Source organism: Phytophthora parasitica, assembly GCF_000247585.1.
Source record: "Phytophthora parasitica INRA-310 unplaced genomic scaffold supercont2.8, whole genome shotgun sequence".
Classification (NCBI taxonomy): Eukaryota; Oomycota; class Peronosporomycetes; order Peronosporales; family Peronosporaceae; genus Phytophthora; species Phytophthora nicotianae.
In genome coordinates, this window is record NW_008648994.1 from 358,463 (window position 1) to 382,098 (window position 23,636).

General features: G+C 50.7%; 11 protein-coding genes across 11 annotated transcripts; 5 read left to right on the forward strand and 6 right to left on the reverse strand.

The window, feature by feature from the left end:
• The first annotated feature begins 437 nt into the window (after nucleotides 1-437).
• On the forward strand, nucleotides 438-3,386 carry PPTG_05739 (hypothetical protein). The gene has a single exon (XM_008899456.1). The coding sequence runs from the start codon at nucleotides 524-526 to the stop codon at nucleotides 3,182-3,184; it is 2,661 nt and encodes an 886-aa protein (XP_008897704.1). The 5' UTR covers nucleotides 438-523; the 3' UTR covers nucleotides 3,185-3,386.
• Nucleotides 3,236-3,914, reverse strand: PPTG_05740 (hypothetical protein; the record flags this gene model as incomplete). Its single annotated transcript, XM_008899457.1, has 4 exons — nucleotides 3,236-3,315; nucleotides 3,381-3,585; nucleotides 3,651-3,753; nucleotides 3,835-3,914. 4 exons carry the CDS (start codon nucleotides 3,912-3,914, stop codon nucleotides 3,236-3,238), a joined length of 468 nt encoding a protein of 155 aa, XP_008897705.1.
• A 138-nt stretch (nucleotides 3,915-4,052) lies between these two features.
• PPTG_05741 (hypothetical protein) lies at nucleotides 4,053-5,608 on the reverse strand. Its single transcript, XM_008899458.1, has one exon. It carries the CDS (start codon nucleotides 5,543-5,545, stop codon nucleotides 4,139-4,141), a length of 1,407 nt encoding a protein of 468 aa, XP_008897706.1. The 5' UTR covers nucleotides 5,546-5,608; the 3' UTR covers nucleotides 4,053-4,138.
• A 218-nt stretch (nucleotides 5,609-5,826) lies between these two features.
• PPTG_21742 (hypothetical protein) lies at nucleotides 5,827-6,960 on the reverse strand (the record flags this gene model as incomplete). The annotated part of the gene is made up of 4 exons (XM_008899926.1): nucleotides 5,827-6,005; nucleotides 6,328-6,473; nucleotides 6,538-6,689; nucleotides 6,883-6,960. The coding sequence occupies 4 exons, from the start codon at nucleotides 6,958-6,960 to the stop codon at nucleotides 5,827-5,829; spliced, it is 555 nt and encodes a 184-aa protein (XP_008898174.1).
• A 748-nt stretch (nucleotides 6,961-7,708) lies between these two features.
• Nucleotides 7,709-9,495, forward strand: PPTG_05742 (TKL protein kinase). The gene has a single exon (XM_008899459.1). The coding sequence runs from the start codon at nucleotides 7,880-7,882 to the stop codon at nucleotides 9,356-9,358; it is 1,479 nt and encodes a 492-aa protein (XP_008897707.1). The 5' UTR covers nucleotides 7,709-7,879; the 3' UTR covers nucleotides 9,359-9,495.
• Nucleotides 9,452-11,710, reverse strand: PPTG_05743 (hypothetical protein; the record flags this gene model as incomplete). Its single annotated transcript, XM_008899460.1, has 1 exon — nucleotides 9,452-11,710. One exon carries the CDS (start codon nucleotides 11,708-11,710, stop codon nucleotides 9,452-9,454), a length of 2,259 nt encoding a protein of 752 aa, XP_008897708.1.
• A 77-nt stretch (nucleotides 11,711-11,787) lies between these two features.
• Nucleotides 11,788-12,657, reverse strand: PPTG_05744 (hypothetical protein; the record flags this gene model as incomplete). Its single annotated transcript, XM_008899461.1, has 1 exon — nucleotides 11,788-12,657. One exon carries the CDS (start codon nucleotides 12,655-12,657, stop codon nucleotides 11,788-11,790), a length of 870 nt encoding a protein of 289 aa, XP_008897709.1.
• Nucleotides 12,658-12,778: 121 nt separating this feature from the next.
• PPTG_05745 (hypothetical protein) lies at nucleotides 12,779-13,321 on the reverse strand (the record flags this gene model as incomplete). Its single annotated transcript, XM_008899462.1, has 1 exon — nucleotides 12,779-13,321. The coding sequence occupies one exon, from the start codon at nucleotides 13,319-13,321 to the stop codon at nucleotides 12,779-12,781; it is 543 nt and encodes a 180-aa protein (XP_008897710.1).
• Nucleotides 13,322-14,071: 750 nt separating this feature from the next.
• On the forward strand, nucleotides 14,072-14,878 carry PPTG_21743 (hypothetical protein; the record flags this gene model as incomplete). The annotated part of the gene is made up of 2 exons (XM_008899927.1): nucleotides 14,072-14,104; nucleotides 14,180-14,878. 2 exons carry the CDS (start codon nucleotides 14,072-14,074, stop codon nucleotides 14,813-14,815), a joined length of 669 nt encoding a protein of 222 aa, XP_008898175.1. The 3' UTR covers nucleotides 14,816-14,878.
• Nucleotides 14,879-15,261: 383 nt separating this feature from the next.
• On the forward strand, nucleotides 15,262-18,018 carry PPTG_05746 (AGC protein kinase; the record flags this gene model as incomplete). The annotated part of the gene is made up of 1 exon (XM_008899463.1): nucleotides 15,262-18,018. One exon carries the CDS (start codon nucleotides 15,262-15,264, stop codon nucleotides 18,016-18,018), a length of 2,757 nt encoding a protein of 918 aa, XP_008897711.1.
• A 196-nt stretch (nucleotides 18,019-18,214) lies between these two features.
• Nucleotides 18,215-23,613, forward strand: PPTG_05747 (hypothetical protein; the record flags this gene model as incomplete). Its single annotated transcript, XM_008899464.1, has 2 exons — nucleotides 18,215-20,782; nucleotides 20,852-23,613. 2 exons carry the CDS (start codon nucleotides 18,215-18,217, stop codon nucleotides 23,306-23,308), a joined length of 5,025 nt encoding a protein of 1,674 aa, XP_008897712.1. The 3' UTR covers nucleotides 23,309-23,613.
• Nucleotides 23,614-23,636: the final 23 nt, after the last annotated feature.

The following is a 23,636-nucleotide window of genomic DNA, read 5'->3' on the forward strand; positions in this document are numbered from 1 at the left end:
TACAAGACACTATTACCTTTCGCTTTGTGAAGCAACTCACAAGTTGTGCGTATATGTTGTCACTCTTTGCTCACCCACAAGATAATGGCTGGAAAAGTAGTGCCGAACAAACTCAGTGATACCTTTAAAGTAGCGTAGTGAACGAGGTCTTGGCTTCATTGAGTACATCACAGGATTAATATACCGCTAGTCTAGCGCGTGTGTGTACTGTCATTTATCCAAGCTCGTAAGCAAAATGGGGTTATATGGCCCTCGAGATTGTTAGTTGATGCACCGACGCAATCCATACACACTCAAGCTGACATTGTCAAAGTGAGGCAACGCAGAGTTCTCTGTGAGTCTCACAATGTGAGCGTATTATTTTCTGCGTTGTTCAGATGCGCAGCTTGCGATTTCATGCAGGACTATCTCTGAAGAATGCATTTTTGCGATGACTTACGTAACCGCTGACCATCACTCCGCAACTTCAACAACGGCACTTTTCCTCCATTATTATCATTGCTAAAGCCGACGCGAAGCAGTCATGGCAGACGCCTTTAACCTGGAGCGCGGGATCACTCCGCAGTCAGCGGGCACGGACAACGGGTGGTTCACGGAGGGGGATACTAATGCGGCCGATTCTGGTCCGGCTGTCGTAGCCGAGATGGAGGCCGTGCTGGCTCAAACGCCGGATGCCATCTCACTATACAAGTCGGAGCTGGAGAAGTTGTTGCTGGCCTTTGTCAAGTCTCAGGAGAGCGAGCAGCGACTGGTACACCGCACCAAGGAGATTATAGCGGAGATCCGCTCTAGCCACGAGGCCATGGTGCGTGACCAGGAGGAGGAGAGCGAGGCATTGGCACAAAAGAAGAAGGCCAAGATGGAGCTGGATGCTGTAGTGCAGCAGATCGCTTCGACGAGACAGACGGAGCTAGAAAAACAACAGAAGGTCAATGGCCTTCGAAGCAAACTGGAGGCATTGCAGGAAGAAGTCTCCAAGATGGCCATGCCGTCAAATGGCGGTGACATCATGCTGAATGAAGAGCAGGAGCTTCAGATTTCCACCCTCAAGAACAAGCGTGCCGAATGTGCGCGTGACGTTGAGGCAAAGACGATATCATTGCAGGATCTACGACAGGAGACTAGCAACTTGTTCTCGCTGGTACAAGAAGAGGAGGCCAAGAACGCCAGACTCGAAGAGATTCAAGCTAACGTGATGCTTCAGATTCAGGAGAAGCAGAGTCTTACAGAGAGGGAAGTACGGCGCAAAACGAGGCTGGAAAAGGAGCTTAAGGTACTCAAACAAGCCCACGAACGACAACAGCTTGAAATTTCTGAACTGGAAACACTCAAAAAGGAGAACGAAGAGAATCTACGCAAGAAGGAGCTGGCGATGCGCGAGTCCAAACAGAAGATGGAGAAGTACTTGAAACAGTACGACGGACTATTCCGAACGACCCATTCCTTGACAGAGGCGATGCAATTGCAGTGGCAGAAGAACGTTGAGTTACACAAGGAGAACGTACTGGTTGAACACGAGTTGGACGTTAAGGAGCAGCAAATCCAGACGATCACACGCGACGCGGTGAAAACTGACAAGCTCATGGAGATTGCCAGAGAGCAGCTACAAGATGTCGAAGGCAAGCGCTCCGACTGTGAAACAGAAAAGGAAAAACTCAAGCTGGAACTTGAGAACCTGATCAACATCACGCTTGAAGCAGAGAAGAAGCAGAGTGAGCTGCTCACGAAGAAGTTAGAGGAAATGTTACGAGAGCGCGAGGTGCTCAACAAAATGCTAGTGAAGGCGAATGACCGTACTCAAGCTACGTTCGACTTGATGAAGATCAAGGAGAACACGATGAAGAACTTGCAGAACGAAATTAACGGTCTTAAAGCCCATGTAAAGAAGCAGCGTGCCCAGATCCAGCAGCTTGTTGGCGAACGCGAAAAATACGAAAGGGAAGCTGCCAACGCGACGCAAAAGTTCATGACGTCGTTGGAAGAGGCAAAACTGCAGGATTTGCAGGTTGTATCCCTCCAGCAGAAAATTGTCGAGAGTGAGAGCCGACTGAAACAACAGCAGAATTTGTACGAAGCGGTCCGTACCGACCGAAATCTTTACAGTAAGCAGCTCATTGAGAGTCAAGAGGAGATCGGAGATATGAAGCGCAAGTTTAAGATTATGAACCACCAGATCGAGCAGCTGAAAGAAGAAATCACATCCAAAGATCACGCTCTGGTAAAGGAGCATTTCGACCACCATAAAGTGGACAAGGAGAAGGAGATCCTCAAAAACGAACTACTGCGTATCAAAAAACAGATCCAGTCATCGGAACAGATCATCCTAAATCAAGAACAGGAAGTCACTAAACTAGCGAAGATCATTCAAGAAGCAGACGAAGAAAAGCAGAGGCAGATCAAAGAATACGGATGTGTCGTTCATGATCGTGATACTCTGCGTCAGCAGCTTATCCAGCGTAACGAGGAATTGAGTGTTCTTTACGAGAAGATTAAAATCCAGAAGTCTACATTATCAAAGGGATACTTCCAGTACCAAGAGAAACTGAAAGAAGTCACCAACCTGCAGTCACGAATTCATGCTCTCACGCTTGAGAGAGACTCGAGCAACAACCAACTGTCACATGAAGGTTCACTCAAGCAAGAACTTATCCGACTAGAAAAGGAATTACTACAAGAGAAGACTAAAATCCGAGCTCTTTCAGAAGAGCTCGACCATCCGTTAAACGTCCATCGTTGGCGAAAACTTGAGGGTAGCGATCCGAAGCGTTTCGAGATGATTCGGAAGCTTCAGGCGATGCAGAAGAAGTTGATTCGTAGGTACGAGGAGACCACTATCAAGGACCTGCTCATCTTGGAAAAGGAGAAGCTGTACGTTGAATTGAAGACTATTCTAGCACGACAACCCGGTGCAGAGGTTGCAGAGCAGTTGGTGGTTTATAAGGAAACACTCAAGGGGAAGCAGAACCAGATGAAGCAGATGGAGGAGGAACTTCAAATGTACAAGATGCAGGTGAACGAGTATCGTCACGACCTTGGCCTACTGGAGAAGGAGAAACGACAGATTCAGCAGGAATGGATCAATAGACAGCTGAAAGCGTACAGCAACCAGTTTGGCAACGAGCGAGGAGACGGAAACACTATGGTGTACGGAGACCCTGCATCATACGGCAACCCGGAAGACTGAAGACTATGCAGCTCAAGTAATAATACATATCGCTATCTTGTATTTCTTGACTTAGTGAACTATTGAGGGCCACGGGTGCACTGCGCTCGGTATGTCGGTGCTTCCCAACCATGAAGGACTGTCAGGTTCACCTGCAATGCACACAGTGTTAGCACTGTTACTACCAGCAGCAAGCATCGATAGTGGTCAAGTTCACCTCGAATACTGTTGATCAGTGGCAATACAATTGAAATTTGCGGCAACAAGTCGTTCCATAGATTCTCGCAAGCACGGATCAGCGTCACGGAATTCTGGTCAATGCTTTTAGCGGCAATAAAGTCCCAGGTCCCAGCCACGCGCTGACGCAGTAACTTTTCCTCTTCAACCAAAACAAGCAACTGCTGGAGTTCCTCGTGATAGCTCTTCAAAAGAGCAACATGGGATCAAAATGAAGTAGCAAAGGAAAAATATTGATGACAGTACCAACCTCGAGATGGATCGAACCTTTAAACAACACAGATATATCAAGACCTTGTTCCTTCTCCAGGAAGTCCAGTAGCATCTTCGCGTACTTGCTTTGAACTTGGGCTCTAGTGTTCGAAGAGAATACAATCCAATGTGAACATGATTTGACTTGCTCAAATTTGGCGGCGGTGGACTCCAACATGTACAGTAAACGCTCAAGCTGACGAGTACGCTTGGTGACACATTGAATCACCGAGAATGCGCAGGCCGTGCTGACGATGCTCATGTTGTGCGGGACAACAGCCCTGACAACTAGAACTCTTAAAAATAGGCTTACACGTATATGTACAATCATCTGATTGAAGCTAAACTTTGCTAGTCGCATCTCGTGTTCAACTTGTACGCTGCAACGAACACAAAGATAGCTGCCATGTCTTGCAATAAAATCATTCGGTGTTTTGAGCTATTACTACTAAAATCCTAAAATCCTAATGTGCTAGTGTCCTAAGCTTACTGGTTCTGGTTTTGCAGGGCCGCGAGTTCCTCCTGGAGCCCCAAGACGTACTTCGCCATCTCGTCCCGCGATGTGCAGGACTTCAAGATCATGTTGCGTAGCGCAAGGCGCGCCGAGTCGACGTTCGGGTCCTCTGCGGTAGTGAACAGCGGGTGTCGAGTCACAGACGGCGTCGAGTCCACCGCAATAGGCGAGGTCACGGATCCACTCAATACTCTAGCCAAGTGCTCTGAGTGATCGTCCTGATTGGTGGCGAAGTCTGCGTGTAGTAGCTTCTTGTTGCGAGGAGAGGTGGATGCCGTTGAGCTCGAGTAAGAAGATACTGCAACGCTGGTAGGCGACACAGGGCGTCTCATGCACAGCAGATCGGCGTTCTGCTTGGCGGTGGCAATGCCGTGGGCACCTGGGGACGATGGTGCCTGCTGCGACTCAGCATCGGCCAAACTGGCACGAAGACCGACGCGCTTGCTGCCTCCAGCGCGGATGTGAACCAGCACATAGTCTCCCTTCTCGCCAGTACCCGCTTCATCAGCGAGCATAACAGCATGCATGCGGAAGACCTTCTTCTTAGCAGCCACGTCGGTTGCACGGCTGTAGCACGTAGCTGTGATGTAGCGCACGATGGGCTGCTTCTTCGGCAGACCAGTGACGAAACTCATCTTGCGCCATTCAAAGTCCTTACTCGACTCCTTCTTGCCGCCTTTACCCGCAGGTTTCTTGCCGGTGGGAGTCATCGCGGGCGTCGTGTCACCCGTGGTCTTTTTCTTGCGTGGGAAACCGAAAGATCCCTTGCCAAGCAGACGCGAACACTTGAGAAAATACATGCAAGACACAGGCTGGCTGTAGATGAACTCTGGGTGTAATGGAACACCTCGCGGATCTACACCAAGGTCGTATATGGGGATCTTCAGCTCGCTCTTGGGTGTTGAGAAGATATCGAAGTATTGACTGGCCGAGGGCCAAGGTGTCTTGTCCTCCACCTCAATCTCCTCGTCCTGTGGCTCGGGCTGCGTCTGCTCCTGCTCTGTGGACACGCGCGAGAGCACGTCGAGAAGAGCGTCGGCTGCGACACCTTCCTTGCGTTGCTTCTGGGCCGCCAGCAGCTCGGCCAGCCCAGGCAGCACCATCAGGCGCGGCGCCTTCTCGGGCGAGCCGCGTGCTGGGAAGGCGTAAGGCTCCGCGCTGCTGTCGGGCGTGCGCGGTCGCTTGCGGCGGATCAGCTGGAACTCTGGCGCGCGCTGCGTATCTCTCTCCTCGTCGCTCTGGCGGTGCATGGTGGGCTCCATTCCTTCCTCGACGTGGGTGGCTCGCACTCGGTAACTCGCGTAATGAAACGCTGCGCCACCTTGGTCAACGGGTTGACCTTCCGACACAAGTAAGCTTGCGTGCATACAAATCGTCATATGCGAGGGAACGGGGAATTTCACCGTGTTTCCCTCGCGTATCTGGGGTTCACACCAATAGCAGTTTATTTGGTGTTTAGTAAGAGGATTAGATAATCCCATGGAGTTTAGTCCGCGAGACCAGAACAGTGAATCCCGGGTCTTAGTCCGGGGTTTAGTACACGCAGCTTTAGTCCGCGAGATCAGTGATTTATTCGGATCGAGTGAATGCAATTTGCCCAATACAAATTCCAAGTGAATCGACCGATATGCGGTTTGGCCAGGTGTTCGCCACGCGCTGCTTATGCTTGCGATACAAAGAAATCGTGGAACACGTCATTGCAGAATCCGGGCTCTTTGGAGACCCTACACATCGTGCGCCAGATTCCTTGGTTGCTGTTGGCCAGACATCTTTTGCTGGTGTGCGGCCATTTCGCCAGTCTCACACTTGCCAGCACCAGATCGTGAGACTCAAACACCTCTTTAATATTTTTTAATATAGCTTTCTCAAGAAGTCCGAATTGATCTGAATCTTACGACTCGATGCAATGATGTCGTGATTCTTTGTTACCTGTATACACGTATGAAAAGTGTGACTCAGTCACCAGTATCGTGTTTCGAAGGTTTAAGGACAAGTTGCCTTTTCGCCGCGACATGATCGATCGGGTGGTGGCGAGGACCGCTCCAAAGAACTGCAAGCTCTGGGCTCGTCAATCGCGGTTGCTGTGCGTGTTACCAGTCATCCTATCACGTTAGGTTAATAATCAGCGTGCATGCTCGGCGCTGCTCCGGCTTGTATTTACCGATCGGGTGGCGGCGGCGGCCAGGTGATAGCTTGGGTGGCGGAGGGATATCGCTGCTGGTGCAGACAGTATCATCCAGATACGAGCAACATTGGAGCCCCAGCAGCAGATGACCACCTTCATGGACTCCTTGATGGAGCTCCTCGCTATATAAACGAGGATGTTGCATCGTTGAGCCTCCCATGATGGGAGTCCCATCGCGCCGCTCACCTGGCCGCCATCCCGCGCGCCGTACATTTATCAAATTGGATGGGAGGGAACGACCTTCCGCTGACATTGGTTGCCGACGGCAACTCGCAGCACTCATTGAGCGTCGTCCTCGAATGCTGCGACGCCGACGTGCTCGACGGGAAAAGTTCTTTCTATCGGCAGCGATCTCGGTGCGCGCACGGATCAGTCTTGAATTCAGTCGGTACAAGCCCACGCGCAAGCGCTGTTGCTACTCGCATTGACACTATTCTGCGTTTAGAGGTGCACCTCTTCCTATCAACTCCGTTATATATTGATATAGGCAATGTTATTCGCTTTCATGGCAAGGATTTCTTGCTGACTCACATGTAACCTGCTGAGGCAGTTCCCATTTTCGTCGACAAGCACGCGGTTGCCGTGTTCAATTTGGCCGTGTTTCCACATCTCATTGCTAGAGCTTCGCGACTTGTCCAATATCGGTATGAGCGATGGGTGTACCGGCAAAATTGGCGATGGCCAGCGGTGCGATGGCTGTAGATGTACCAACTCCTGTACATTTAATTCTTGTGAGGAAGGCTTGCCACGAAGCGTACACGAAAAAATGTAGACGAATGAGCTCTATGCAGAGTAGTACTTCCAGTCGGTTACAGCACTGCATAATTCCGGTGCGACTTGACCAGTTCACTGCTTCAGTTTCATCATCTTCAGCAGCAAGAGTGCCCGGGTTGGGAACGCTCGCTAGTTGTTATGCCAAGAATTGCCAGCCCCACCGCAAATTCGTGCCCCTTGTATTCTCACAGTGATGCTCACTACCAGTATCCGGTATTCCCGACAGGCACAGCATAATGCTATCAGCGTTAGATGGGAAATTCGGGATTTCCATTTCGCGGACTTCCAGGGCCTAGGCGACGCGGGCGTCGCGGGTCAAGTGCGAGCGCTACATGTACATGGCATCCATTCCATACTACACATTCAGAACCCCACGGCCGAGATGACCGTCCGTGAGTCAACAGCAGGGCAGCTATCAGGAATGTAAGAGAGAGGTGCAAGTTGGTGTCAGGCTGAACCATGTGGCGCCCCGTGAGCCACATGAGCGGGTATCTACGTTCGGCCCAGATCAAATCGAGCCGCTATCCCGGGAGAGACAAGGAAGCCAGTCAGGTCAGCCATATCCCGCCCTTGCCCTCGCTGCTGTCGCTGGAAATCCATAACGGAGACGCTGGCGACGTCTCATTCTCCGTGTTGGCTCCAGGAAGGACGGAAGCACACACATTGAATTGCTCGAACTTACTTGACTGCCTGCGTGGCTGTACGACTCTCCTTCATCCTCGATCTCTGCGCGAGATATCCCCCCTTCGACAACATGGGTGAAAGCTCGTCTTTCTCAACAGGATTGATCATCGGTCCCGTGCTTGCTGCAATAGTGCTATTCACTCTAGGGGGATGGTACCTGCGCCGATGCAGACGTCACAAACGGGTGAACGGACCCAGAAGCAGCCACAGCCAGAGCACCGAGTATGTGGACTGCGTACTGACCCCCGAGCTCATGGCGATTGTGGCCGATGGCAGTCGTCGATCTTCTAGTACAATGGGGATCGGCGGCAAGTGGTTCCATCATTTGCCACGTATTACCAGCGTGCCGTCCATGGAAGTCTTCGAACACCTCAGTACAGGAGGCCCGCTCACTGGTCGAGGCTCTAGCAGTGCTGCCACCACAACTGCCACTGGATCGTCACCCGTGGCCAATGGAACTCAACTTCGATGGCTGGATAAATGCGATTCTAGTGATATACTGGCCTGTAATGCTGCGGCACTGGAGCAGTGTCGTCTGCCTCCGAACTGCGTCGTTGACGGCGAATTGCTGCATGAGGGCAGCTTCACGCTGGCGTTCCGTGCAACACTAAGGATCGAGGGGCAAGCTAATCGCCAGGTGGTTGTGAGACGACTGCTTCCAGAACTCGCAGAGCAGCAGTCGTACCGTCAAGCGTTCATGGCGGATATTTCGCTCAGTGTTTCGCTCCTACATCCACGGATTGTAGCGTTCATTGGGTTTTACGACCCAACCCAGCGCGTATACGACCTCGATTCGCCGACATCTCCTTCGCACATTGTACAGCAGTCAGCGCAGCCCTCAGCAGTGACAGAGTACATGCCTAACGGGGACCTACGTGCTCTTCTTACACTGCGGCCTCGCAATGCACAAGACTTCGGGTGGTTCCATTCCGTGTCAGTGCCCAAGACCAAGGCCCATCTTGCGCTGGATATCGTGGATGCTCTCGTTTACTTGCACTCTCGACCGCCATCGCTCCACCCTCCACAGCTTAAGGCACAAAGAGTACTATTATCTGAGCTTTGTGACGCTAAACTCTGCGCTTTCGGTGTAAAACGCGCCCAAGCAACGTACACTCGAAGCGACTTTTCCGTTGCCTGGTTGGCACCTGAGCTACTGCGGGGTGAGCCTCGAAGTGAACAAGCGGATGTGTACTCCCTAGGTGTGCTGTTTACTGAACTGGACACGTGTGAGCTTCCGTTCGCATCGGGTGTCGATATGGACGATGGAATGGACGAACAAAGTCAACTGGCTTTGCTCGTTAGCTCAGGCTGTATTCGTCCTTCGCTGTCGATGGACTGTCCAGTTCAGATCCAGGAGCTTGTGATGCGGTGCTTGAGCTTCTCGCCGGATCAACGTCCTCCTGCAATCGAAGTGCAACACACACTACGGAAACTTATCAACGGCACCAGCGTTTGCGAATCATCACAAGTTTCGCTGCCGTCCAATGTGTCATCTCTTCGCAGTACACCAGGGAATGCCACACTCAACACACTCTTCACACCGTGTTGAACTTGTTACTGCCAAGACAAAGAAGCCTATCAACCTTTTATTCTGTGTAAATAGTAACCACCTCAGTACACTATTCGTCAACTGATCATCCTCTTAGCATTTAACGGGTTGAGCGGCGATATCCCAGAAAGGTATTGACTCCAATCGAGTGTCATCCAGGCGACAGACAATCGGTCTATCCCCAACAGCAGCGTAGCCATCTTTCTCCCGTAGTGGGAAGACTATTACACGATAATTCCACAAGTGGTGTCTTTGATTAAGTGGCGCTGTGTTCATTATGACGTCCCACGCGTCGAATGTCAGCAAGAATTGGCCACCAAACACCACGTAGCCCAGTCGAACCAATTCGTAGCTGTTTAGTGCAATTTTAGTCCGTTTACCTTTTTCGTCTCCGTAAATGTAGACCGGTGAACATCCCAAACCTCCGACGTTGCTGGCACGAATGGCAAGAGCCCGTTCGACACCTTTGAGCTCCGTGTCTGGCTGCTTGACAGGAGGAATGTATGGTGCAAACACCAGAGGCAGAAGGTTAAGTCCGACCAACACGAGCTTGATAGTCATCAGTAGAGTCAAGTTCGCGTTCATGCGAGGGCCGACGTCCGAGATGAAAAAGTCCACCAGTTGCAAGTCCTCCATCTCAGCTGAGTGCACTTTGGTCGCGACTCGACCGTCCACACTCGACAGAGCACTTGAAGATGCTAGTGGTACGCGAATCCGGTGCAGTAAGCAGAGTAATGCCAGTGTGGGCGTGAAGAACATGTCTGTGATTCTTCGACGAGTGATCTTGGCGAAGACATTGAGCAAACTGTAGTAAACGAGGCAAAACTCCACCAGCCCGGGATACATCGTAAACCAGGACTCAGACAGTGCGATCTGTTCGCCGTCAAAGTAGCACCCGGCAGTCCAAAAGGAAGCGATTGTAACTTTTAGGTGAGGTAGTAACACAATCGGTAGCATGTTGAAACTGCGGGATCCAGCCACACAGCCGAGACCACCAATGAACCACTCGCTTCTACCCAGTAAGAAGCCTCGGTGGAGTGCTGCCATCGCCACGACCCAACGCACTAGTAGCATTCCCAGTGACACGTTTGCAATCAATGTTTCCCAGTCATACATCACTCGCACAGTTCGCTCAAAGGTGCTTGTAAACAGAAAGAAACCAAAGTGTTGTGGCGAAGCGATCGTGATCGAGGTCATCGTCAACTCCTGTTCTTCTGTAGACATTTTGTCCCCCCACGACAGCGATTCAGACGAAGTTAAGCACTCCTTCCGGTTAATAACACAGTCCAGTTCTTGCTTAGTTAGTGTGTTGAATTCGCGTCTCGTCAGTCCATCAATTGACCCCGGATCGGAGCTGATGACATCTGAGAAGTACGGGGTCTCCGATTCGTCTCCATTCCCCACATGTAGCCATCCATGTCGCCATTTCCCATGAGGTGCTTCGAGCCACCTCTGGGTTAAAGACTCTCTCACTGATCTATTCACCGCCAACATCGCTGGGAATCCATCCGTTAAAGTCGAGTCGACGTATTTACCAGTTAGACGAAACATACAGGCCGATCCATCCGTTCCAGGCACAGCATAACGTGCAATGGATGCGTTATCCCAGAACGGCATCACTAGCACCGGTAGAGCGTTCTTAATCAAGTAAACGGTATCACTGGTACCACCATAAGTTTTCTCACCGTTCACTACAATTCGTAATCCATCTCTTGTGACGCTGTAGCCCAGATCGTTATCACAAGTATCCAAGATCATATCCAGAGTCGTGGAAACCAAAGCACAAGTGTCCATATACGTGGCATAAGCGTCGTCACTGAGTGTTGCACCGTGACGACGTACGACTCGATATCCATCAACCTGGGGTGGTGTAGTCTCTGGAACTACCGACGCACCAGAAGTTCCAAGCACGTCGTTAAGTAGAACAGGCTTGTAATACGGTCCCTCGAGTACACAAGCCAACACACGGTCGGTGACGACTTTATCATTATCACCAGCGATTTCGCTCATTCCTCCCGCTACCGGGTAACTTCCGTAGAGTGCTCCACCTTCAGAAGTAACAGTGTTCCAGAAGAGCCCCAAAAACTGGGAGAATATCAGTACAGAGATGAAGATACACGTTACCCAGTGATATAACGCAATTGCAATTTGTCTTGATGTCGGGCGTGGAGAGGGGACTTGCTTCTTTCTTGACGGTAACGTTTTAGCTTGTGGAATGTTGGATCCAGCGTTTTCGTCTCCAACAACAGCAGGAGGTCGACTACCCTCCAATTTAGGCGATAGACCCTGTTGGGTACATGTATTCACGCGGTGCAAGCCGGAATGGTCATCGCTGCTGCTCGTGCTCGACATTTCGGCTACCCTGAGAGTGGTTGTGCGTTTGGGTCACTTTTGGAATCTGGATTGTATCAAAATAACGTCGACGCTTACTAACCGATAGGGGTGTCTGGATGTGAATATCCACAGATTCGTCGAATGGTTGACACTTTTTGAGCTGACGCTTTAGCCTTGTCAATCATCCCAGCTTGCTTTGCAGCTAGGCATATCTGTAGATGTAGTGTTTCGGTGGTGTGGTAGTGATCGGGTAGACCACATCTCGTCCAGATCTCCAGTAACATGTCCGCAGCTTTGATGACGTTCGTCCAGTCGCATTGAACTCGAGCCATCTGCATTTCCGCAGTGTAGAGTGCAAATTGCGCTTCACTGCTGCGTTTGAATACATTTTCGTGCTCTTTCTTCAAGTGAGCAATTCGCTTTTTCACGTCGCTTTGGTTTGAGTTCACGATCTGCATCAATTGCTCCATAACTCGAGCCTCTTCCTGTTCCTCCTCTGCATGATCTTGTTCTTTAGCTTCAGTTGTGCAGCGATCGCAAATGCAGTCGAAGTCGAATCCCTTTAACAGTAGCGACTGTCGTCTCCTTCTCGTCTGCAACAAGTCAATGTAGGAATACTCCACTGTACTCCCTTTTGGTATCTCTGTGATAGCATGGAAAGCGAGCGTTCGGGTGCGTGGATCAAAACTGGGTAACACGTTAGGTAAGCACGAGTGATTCAACGCCATAGCTGCTTCGGGGAACACGCCAGTGCCAACACACGTGACGCCGTCCAAGTAAAGTGGATGCGCATTACAGCGCACACGCTCTAGCGTAGCCCGAACATGCTGCTGGTCCAGAACTCGCCCTATCATCTCGACAATAAACTTCACAGCAGCGCGAGACTCCTTCTCTTCACTGTTCTCTTCCTGGCGATGAACAACTAGCAGCTTCAATGCTTGTGAGTTTCGCACAAACTGCTCCATACTCAGCACTGCCAGTGCCAAGCGTACAGTCTCCACATCCCCTACATTAACATCTCTACGTTTTAACGCGCAAAGTGCTTGACACTGGAAGTCATGCAGCGCTGCGTCTGTATCCAGACAATCACGAGAACTCTCCGCACTGTAACGCGGTCCGTCGCAGCTTCGCAAAGCACCAGTGGCACCTTCGAGGCACCAAACTCTGCCGGACAATCACAGCGAAAGCTGCAGCTTGAAAAGCACGCTCTCCGGCGCGAATAGATTGCTTGGCGACTGTGAAGCGACCCATGGAGCCGCTGGTTGAGCTCCAGAGAGCCACGCGAGGGTTATCAACCTCGAATTTCGAGTCATGAGGGCCACGACCTAGTGCTGTATTGGCGTCAGGTGACGCAGGGCCGACAGCGCACACGTGGCGCTGTGGAATCCACTGCGAGTGCAGCTTATTAAGCTGTTGAGAGGCGTTGGAAGCGGTGGATGGGGACGTGCACTTCCAAACAACGTAGCACAGGTCAGCGTCAGAGTTGACGCGCAGAACTGGAGCATGTAGTAGATGAGAGGATGGACGTGAAGAAGGGCTATTAGTGGAGCTTGGATAGCGATGTCGGCTGCAGCACGCGGGCAGCGAGACGCCTGTCACGAGCAAGTCATTGTCGGGGATGGTGGACATGATGCGAACTTAGTGATAAAGCTGCGAACCTAATGAAGGGTAAAAATGGTGTACAAAACATCACATTTTTTGGCTGAAGATCGATTCTACTGTTAGTCGAATGAGTCGGGCACTCTTGTTGCATTAACCCAAGAAGCCTTCGCGGCAATCTTCGCCTCCAGTAGGACGATCTCTAGTGTACATCCATGTAGTGTCTGCTGCGAGGGAAGCAGCATTTTGTGTGCGTCCGAATTGCGAAGCACTTCATGGGCTAAGCACTTCATGGAGAAATGTACAGTGAGTCTAGTGAATTGAGTGACGCGGTCAGTTACAACTGTCGAGCCGTTCCGTAAATGGTTGGAGTCGATCGTGATCGTCTTGCGTTTCACAGAGCTGACGCGATCTTTTAGAAGACGAATCGTTCCACCGGGGATGAGCATTGAATTCGACTGTACAGTACGTGGAGCTGTCTATAACTGCCTGGCACTGCAACCAATGCAGTGCAAACAAAACCCGAGGACTTTGCGCACGCCGCCGTACATGTATCCCCGCTAAAGCACCTCCCTCTTCTGTCTCCACTGTGATAGTTTTGCGTTGCTCATGCGCACTGTAGGCTCTGTCTCTTAAATATATGTATAAATCACTCATGCCACCATGACATCCACGGAAAGTCTCCGTCGAAGACGAGTCGCTCCTCCCATCTGCAGCGATGATCGGCAAAGCAATCCAACTTGGAGGAGCTGTGCCAGGCAGCCAACATCCTCGCTGGCAATGGCTTCTTCCACCAAGAAAATCTACATGTTTGTGAGCTTCTGTTCGCTTCTCCAGGATCTCATTGCTGCTCGTGCTGACGTTGCGATGTTGAACTCTATTGCATAGTTCGCTGTGTCCAGTTGGTCGCAGATCGCTGATGCGCATTGTCAGGTGTTCTGGCCCCAGACAGGCAGGAGTCAAGTTTTGCAGCGCCGCTCGTCATGTCCGCGTGGAAGACGATCCCTTTTTCAAGAAGTTCTTCCTTCCACCCCCGACAAACACGGCGTTGGGAGTCCCAGCTTGGACATTCCAACTTGCACGCGTAGATTCGAGCTTGGTAATCCGCGCCGTATGCATCAGCTTGCACAGCGTTTCAAGCATGCAAATTTCGCAGAGATTACAGAATCAGAGATCGGTTCTGGGCAACGAAGAGAGCTGAGTATCGCCAGAGACACAGAGGACCCTCACGATCCAATGCTCGAGACAAGAACACGGCGGTCGGTTTGCGAGCACTGCCACTGCAACTTACAACTTGCAGTGCAAGTGGCGTGCTGGACTCTCAGCGTGGCAGGCAAGGCAAGCCGCACGGTCAACGGAAGAGGACTGGAGGAGCACATTTGGTTCCATCCTTGCCCCATCCTCCTCCAGTTTAAAAGAGCCAGCTTTGCTGCACACTTGCAGTTTTATTGGTCAAAATTCAGATTACGTATCTGGTGGATATTGGTCTTGCCACAATTGATATTCATCAATCATAACAGATAAATCAGAAATCAAACTTCAACAAAACAGCAAAAGTATCAGCATAACAAACTCTCTCTTGTCTCTAAATATCGCAGATCGCAGGTTTCTAGTTGATGATGTCAAATGCAGAAGAAGCACCGCACCCTATCCCCTTTCCCCCCTCTCCTGCAATTTGCCTCGCAGGAAAAAAGCTGCCAGACCAAGTCTCTCTCGGTCACACGCAGGTCGCTTCCCCCTCTTCGGGCTCAAAGCGTAAGTAAGTGTACCGACCGTAGTGGCGCCCGCCACTCCCAGCAGCTATCACGCCTCTCCATCCGGAGTCGCCAGGGGGCGCGCCCCCCGTACCGGACCGCAGCGAGCCGCTCGCGATCCCTCAGAGTGGCAAGAAGCCTCGCTCTGGAAGTATCAGCGGCTTCGGCAGCTTCGGTAACCTCCAGCTCGCAAGCAGCTCTAAGCGCAAGGGCAAGATGCACAGCCCTCACACATCCTCCGGCCGTCGCGGCAGCGTCGCCTTGTCCAGCAGCGCCAGCGCCGAAGACTCGTGTCTGTTTGTGGACAACCTGATCCGCGGCGTACAGCAGCGTTTACGCTCCGAGCTGGGCTTCCGCGAGGTGGTCGTGGCCACAGGCGAAGAGGCTGATACCGTTATGGACTCAGGTCGCTCGCGTACACTATTGGCCACCTCCATCTTGAACGACCACGAGTCTCCCAGTAAGAGCGAGGAGCCGCAGCCCTGGGAAGCCACAGCCGCCAGTAAACGCCAGCTGCTGTACGGCAAGGACGTGGACCGCAAGAACAGCGACGCGTCACTCTGCAGCGAATGCGCCAAGGGCACAGTATACGTGTCGGACGGCTACGAGAACAAGCAGCGACTACTAGTCATTGTGCCGTACCGAGAAGCCGGTATCTGGAGTCGCAGTATCTGCATGAACCAGTTCGACAGCGACAGCGACAGTGGCTCCATGATGTCGTACTTAAAGAAAGCATTGAGCGAGAACTACGGCGTGGTGATCATGAACCCAGCGGCTCAGAGCTGCCACCCTCGCGCACACGTCGAGAGCGCGTGGGACCAACTCATCGCCCCTCTGATCAGCGAGGTCTTCATCGTCGCATTCTCACGTGGTGCGCAGATGGTTCTGCATCTCCTCAACTACGACAACGGCCTGGGTGTGATGCAGGACCGCGTCAAAGCTCTAGCACTCGTCGAGCCGTCGCACTACGTCAGTGACAGCGACACGTACTTTGCTCGACGAATGCTGGCGCGTCGTGCTGTGTCCTGGATCCTAAACTCGGAGATCGACGTGGGCTGTAAGATCCCGCAAGGCCACACACGTCACGGCTGCGTCTGTGTGTCAGCAGGCACCGTACCGTCCAATGTACTGGGCAGTAGCGGCGCATACGCTCTGGAAATGGTCAAGAGCTCTGTGTTCGGCTCGTTTGCTGCTCGTTGCGGTGAGGCAGCGGGCATTACAGTGAACGCCAATAAGATCAACGCGTGTGGCATCTGCCATCGCAAGCTGTCGATGCTGAACCGAAGGATCCCGTGCTCCTGGTGTGAAGTCAAGTACTGTAGTCGCTGCTGCGAGGACAAGTTTGTACCTGCTTTTGGCAGTTGGCGCGTGTGTTCGCTGTGCCAGTCACTACCGTGTTTGATCGACCCTCGACGTAAGAATCGCAGCGCCACAAACCACACGAGTCCTACGGCTGCTGGTCAGGAGCGCTGCAGCGTGTTCATCCGTCCTACAGCGGATGATGACGACCCGGTGTGTCTGGGAGACTTTGAGATCGTCAAACTCGTCGGTCGTGGCGCTTGTGGTCGTGTGAAGCTGGTACGTAAGAAACACGGCTACGATGAAGGCGTGTTCTACGCTATGAAGGCTATCCGCAAGAAACTGGTGATCCAGCGTGGGCTGGTGGAAGCTACGAACGCGGAGCGACGCATCTTGGACCGGATTAAACACCCGTATGTGGCTACGCTGTGCTACGCGTTCCAGACGGAGGCCAAGCTGTATCTCTTGTCCAAGTATTATCCCGGTGGCAACCTGCTGGACCAGATGCGACTGGCACGGAGATTCACGGAGGATCGCACTAGACTGTACACTGCCGAGGTGGCGCTCGCTATCCGTCACTTGCACCAAAATGATATTATTTATCGCGACCTCAAGCTGGAGAACGTGCTGGTGGACTCGGACGGTCACGTGGCGCTCACGGACTTTGGTATGTCGAAGGAGAACATGCCCGATGAAGGTCGTACCACCACGTTCGTGGGCACGTACCAGATGATGGCTCCTGAAGTGTTTAGTGGCAAGTCGTACTCCCGTGCTGTGGACTGGTGGGCGTTGGGTGTCATGGTGTACGAGATGATCGATGGACGTACACCGTTCAACGCCAAGACCAACCGATTGATCAAGGAGCGGATTGTGAACGTGGACTTGAAGTTCTCGCCTCGGTTTACGGAAGATGCCAAGGACTTTGTGTCTAAACTGTTGACCAAGAACGAGGACAATCGATTGGGTTCAGGAGAGCATGGCTTCGAGCATATTAAACACCATCCGTGGTTCAAGGGACTCGACTGGGACAGTGTGGAGCGCAAGGAGGCGTTGTTTGAAGGCCAGTATGCGCTTATGGAGAAACACGCTAAGGAGTACCGTACTGAAGATATCTTTGAGACGTACATGAACACCGTGGAGGTCCCTATCGACACGCCAGCGTCGGTCAAGAGCTCGAATGATGAATTGTTCAACGACTTTGCGTTCAACTACATGGACGGACCTGATGAGGAGCAGCGTGATGTCCCTGAGCCGGACGAAGAAGGAGACACAGAGAGCCCATTGTCTCCTGTATCGCCTGATGGCAGCACGGAGCGATCATCCAAGCCGCGACCGCTTACAGTGAGGGAGGACAAGATGTTGGACACGTTCTTGTCTACCAATGGCTCGCACTTTGACTTGACGCTGCTGCGACCGAACCAAGCGACGGACTTTGGCGTCTCGGGTTGCTCGTCGTTGAGTTCGGAGGGCACAGATGACGAGGGCGCTGAGCCCGTGGAACAGCTGGACGATCTGGAGACAACGAAGAAGGACAAGAAGGACAAGAAGCCGTCCAGTCCCACGACACAGCCAGTGTCGCCCTCAAGCAATGACGGTACGGACGTAGACTCAGTGCTCACTAAGACTGGAAGCAACTCCACAGATGCCACCGAGGAAGCCTCCAAGGCCGAGTGAATTTGATGTGGGTAAGTGGACCAGACGCGGTCGAGGAGGCGGTGGAGCTGCCGCGTACAAGGCTAGTGGTATGTGTGGAGATAACTACAGAAACACTGGTATTTGATGAGTTTAGACATGTTTTCTTATTTACAGCCAATCGCAGTACTAGATTTTGATTTTTAACCAATCATGTTGTAATGTTGAAGTTGCAATAATGGAGTTCAAGGATCCAGGTATCGGAGACGACCGAGACGTCTCCTGTGCGCCACAGAGCGATATAAGAGACGCAACCAGCATGGATAGATGGACAGGATTCTTGCAATTGTACGAGTCGTTTATTACGCGGGAATTGGCTCAAAAATACCCGCAATTTGTCCGCGCATTGCGTCAATTGGAGAGAGACACGCGTCTTGAGCAGGAACGACAGAACGCGCAGGTTCTAGCAACGTTGAGGCTTAAAGATGCAAAGATCTCGGCGCTGCAAAAGGCCGTGATTGAGCAGCGCGAACAATTAGACGTCGTGCTGGACGAATTAGAGCGAAGAGAGACAAAAGTTGACAAGGAGGTGCAGATGGGGGAAGAGAGACAGTTGGAGGACGCTGCAGTGCAGACGAAGAGTGTTGCGAAGGAGTTAAATGAAATTAGTACTCAGACAGAGAAGAGTGAAGAAGAAACTGGAGTTTTAACGCTCTTAGAGAAGCTAGAGAAGGAACTGAAGACGTTGGAAGAGAAGAACTTGGCGCTGGAGAAGGAATTGCAACATAGAGTGAAGAAAAATGAGAATGAAGAGAATTTCGAGAACAGTGAGGAATTGGACAATTGTTTAGAGGTTCTACAACGCGGAATGGAAGCCATGAACTTGTCCTGTGGCTGTGTGGAGAGCCCGCTGATGTTTTTTGTTGGTTTGCCTGGTGAGGAAGAAACCGTGTCGACGTGTGTGAATCTAGAACATCGTCTGGAAGCACAAGCGGTTCGACTAGAGCATGTTCAAGAGTGTTTGTATTTATGGCGTGATGCAGCGGTGCAATTTATGAAGCGACAGGACTCTAGTGACAGTGGAAAAGAACTGACACTTCCGTCAAGTTCGTCGTCGGGAATTGCTCGACGGGATGATAATATTGCGCCTCAATGTTTGACCGCTCTTCGAGGTGCGTTAGCACAGATCCGACAGCACATTTTCCAACCTCATGGTAGTGACAACCAACACGCTGTTACAGAGTTGGCAAAAGTTCTTTCTAACGGGAAAAATGGCGTAAAAGATGCAGCGAAGATGGTTCGTAAGTGGGCAGGGTGGGAAGCCAATCACTTGGATGAAATACGCTCTATAAGGCAGAGCTTTGCAGAGGAACACGCAGTGAGTTTAAGCCGTCGAACTGCGTTGCTAAAGCGAATTGACCAGTTAGAGCGACGAGAACTGGACGCGCGTGCGGAGGTGAACGCATTGAGAAAGAAACTATGGCTTTGTGAGAGTAAAATCGAGCGATTTTCGTCATATTTACCATTGTGGAAACCTGATAATTCTTCTGACGGGGCAGATAAACGTGAAGTTTTGGAGTATCCGCAACTGATTGTGAGACTTGCCACCGCGGAGCAGAGTTTGCTGGTGAAAGATGAACAATTGGTGGCTGCTAACGAGACTATTAGAGCGCTTTCGACTGGTTTGGTCCCTACTAATACCTCAGGATCTCGAGACGACTCAATGAGTCGAATGATTACGGAGCTACAGCGCGTTTCAAGGCAGAAACTCGATTTTTTCCGAAGACGAGAGAAGGACCTTGTGACTGTGAGTCAGTATTTTCAAATGGAGAAGACGTGTCTTCAATTACAATCACGTCTCCAAGCGGAGAAGAAGCAGACGGCGATACTGAATGCAGCAAAAGAGGTCTGTGAACAGGAGCGTGACGAACTTCTAATGAAAGTGGAAAAGCTGGAGACGGAGATTTTACTGGCAAATGTAAATCGTAAGTCGACAATCTCTTTACTGTCAACAGACAAGCAAGTTGACACTACAGAACACAAGAACGACGATTCTAGTGCTCTGCTGTTTGCATTCAAACGTTTACGACTCATGGAAGAGGATCGCAAAGTGATGCGAGAACGTCTTCGACACTTTCAGCAGCAAGCTGCCTTGCTACAACCGCGACTGCAGGAGGTTAAAGCGGTCGAGAACCAGACAATCCAGACGAATGTTATGAATTGCGTCGCCGAGCACCATCAAAAATGTGTCGGTGATTTCAAGAAATTTCTCGATCGACAAAGTGAATTACCACTAGCTGAGCAACAAGAATCTGCGGGAGATAATGACGTTGTGAAGCAATCGCTGCTTGAGTGGGATATTTTTCTGGGTCACTACGAGGCTTTATGGATCGCATTCGACTGTCTTATGACTTTCGTTGGACACTTCCCGGCATTTGGTAAAGAATCTTCAACTTCTGACGACACCTCCTCAAGACTGCAAGCTTTAGAGTTCGAGATTCTGAAGCGTGATGAAATGATTTTGTTATTACAGCAGCAATTGATGGATCAAGGACAACAAACGAATTTCCTGAACTATGAGAATAATTATCACAGCAACATTCATAATGCTGTCGAGTTAGTGTACGAAAAACCAATGGATGCCTCACAGTACTCACCACACGACAAGGAAATGTCTGAAGATGACCAGTCATTTTTGGCATCGAAACCCCTGGAGTCACCTCTTGAACCGGACAGGATGACGAATAACGGGTCGGGTAACGAGGCAACACTACCAGGCTATACAGCACTGATGGAAGAGCGTAAGGTAAGCCAGGAACATTTGGCTATGAGCACAAATAGGATCTAATCTTTACTTGTTATTGATAATTTACAGAGAATGGCGACTGAGCTAGAAGAGTGTCTGGCCAAGTGTGCTAATCTAACTTCGCAAAATACCAAGCTAGCGGGACGATTGAAAGCGGAAAAGAAGATCAACAAACAGCATTTAAGGGATCAGAAAGAGATACGAACACAGCTCAGTGCGGAGTCGAAACATATTTTAGACGAGTATCGAGATCAAACTACTACGTCGTCAAACATCCACGTAAGTCCAGCAGAAGATACAGAGCAAGCCAAAGGGAACGATGAGAAGTGTGTCAAGAATGCCAGTCCTCGAAGTCAGCAGATTAAGGAATACGAAGCTCTAAGAGAGCAGCTGGCGCTAAGAGAACAAGAAAATCTGGCGCTAGTGCAGTCTCTTTGCACCATCAAGGAGAAATGTGCGGAAACGGAGGCAATTCACCAGAAAGAGCTTCGTCTCAAGGCTGCGGAACATGAAGAGAGCATGGAAAGCTACATGACAACAGTCAATGAGACGTTATCGCGTATCGAGATCGACAAAAAGCGTCTAGAAGAAGAAAATACCGAACTACGCTCCAGTCCGCAGCAGCTTGATGAGCATACAGCACGGAACAAACCGGAACAATCTCAGCGAAACACCATAGGCACGAACACTGAATCCGTGTTTGATTTGGCTGCAAATAGTCAAGAAAAAGAAACTCTGACGGCACGTATTGACGATTTGGAGCTGCAGTTATCTCGCGAACGGAAACTTGTTGAAGTGCTGGAGCAGAAAAAACATCTTCAGACTGAGCGTGATGAACAACTGGAGAGTAACACACAAAGTGAAGCTTTGAAAGCGCAACAAGAGTATAAAACACGCTGCGAGAATTTACAGAAGTGGCGAGAGAAGCTTCAACAAGAGTTTGCAGACTATCAAAAGACACAAAGTGCATCACAACATGAAAGTGACAGACGCATCGAGTTCCTCTCAACTTGTATCGAGGAGTTCATTCGTGTCGCGGATGAGAACGCATCAAATAGAGTTTTGACTAAAGAACTGTACGATGCTATGATGGAGCTTAGTAAGCAACAGAAAAAGCGAAACAAAGACCAAAAATCGACTGCTTCTTGTCGAGAAGACATGGTATTTGACGCCAATAAGGACCAAAATGAACCCGAGATGAGCGAGGCAATGTGGTGGAAGTTACGGGCGTCCAAGATGGAGGCTCACGTACGCTCTGCGATGTTGCGGAACGATACATTTGAAGATACTATTCGTCAGCTTGAAGTGGGTATGAGTAATGTGAAGCAAGAGTTGGCATCAAGACTGTCACTTGAGGCCCAATTGGTGTCGCAGTTGGCTGCTCTGAAGTCTGAGTTAGCAACTACGAAAGATCAAGCTGCGTCGCTAGCAGAAAAGTATCAACTCGCTAGTACTGAGCTTGAAAAACGACAAGGAGAGGCTTCGACTCGTGGTGACGAAACACAACGTGCTCGTATGGCAATGCAACGCAAAACGGAGCTTTTATCGCAACAAAAAGCTAAGGTATCATCGCTTCAACAAGAGTTAGAGCAAGCGTCCAAGAAGCTTGAGCGACTGGCAACTGCAGAGAAACAAGCAGCATTGCTGCAACAAAAAGCAAAGGAACACACGCAGCAGCTCTTACATGCTCGTCAATGTTACGAACGATGTCGTGAAGACAACGTTCAACTGTCAATCCACTTGGAAAAAATGAAGGAGCGTCACGCGAGTATTGTGGCTCGGTTAAAAGCTGCCCGAGCTGAGAACGCTAATTTACGGACTGAGCTCAAGAACAGTGCAAAGGGTGATGCTAAGGAGACCGCGAGTAGCAACAACCAACGGAGAAATCAAGCAGAATTGAACGCTGTTTCTGTTGCCTCCTTGACTGAAGAGGCTCGAGCGCTTAAACGACGAGTGTTACAGAAGCAAGACGTGATCGTAAGCTACAAAGCGAAGCTGACAGAGTATGAAGCTCAGTTGGAACGGCAGCGAGAGACTATGCTGAAGCTAGCACGTACGAATCGCGAGTTGCAACAAGGACAGCGTCAACGCCAACAACAAGAACAGGAGTACATGTCGTCGGTTCATGCTAAGCTAGAGGCACAACTTGGAGCGAAGCAAGAGCAGTTGGATGGCTTACGTGCTTCCGTTTACGATTCTTTCGAGGCCTTCGTATATTGTCAGCCCCCGTCGTTGATAAGGACAGCTTCGTCCTCATCCGGTTTACTTGATAGCCCCCTAACGGAGGAAAGCGATGACAACCTGTTTGCAGTTCGGAAATGGACGGACTTTTCAGTCAAAGACCTCGAGGAGCTGAGGCTAACGCGAGATCCTTTGCGACTGCGACAAGACAAAGAGCATGAACGCAACCAAATGAAGCGGAAGATAGCTCGGACATCACTTCAAGAGATGGAACGGGCTTTGGAGGGGAATCCTGAGGACTGCCGTGCTGAAATATGCGATCTTCTCCAGTGTCTCTGCACTTGATGTCGTAGTGGTGACTGTGAAGATAGTCACCACTACGAGATTGCTTCTTGTACTCGTATAGAGCGGCGGCGTCGTCCGAGACCGTACAGCTATTGAACAACAGCCATAAGGAGAGCAGAGTGTTTGGGGAAGCAACAAATCAACAGTCCGACGCGGTGTTCTTTACAAAATTTAGGACACTCGTTGCTGTCCGTTTATATTACTTGGTATAAAAAACACGGACAGCGTGGAACCAATATTATTATTGGTAAGTTCCACGTGGAATATCCACGTTGCTTATAATTCTTCGTGTTTCGAGTTCGCCAACTTCTACATGAGCGCCAGAATC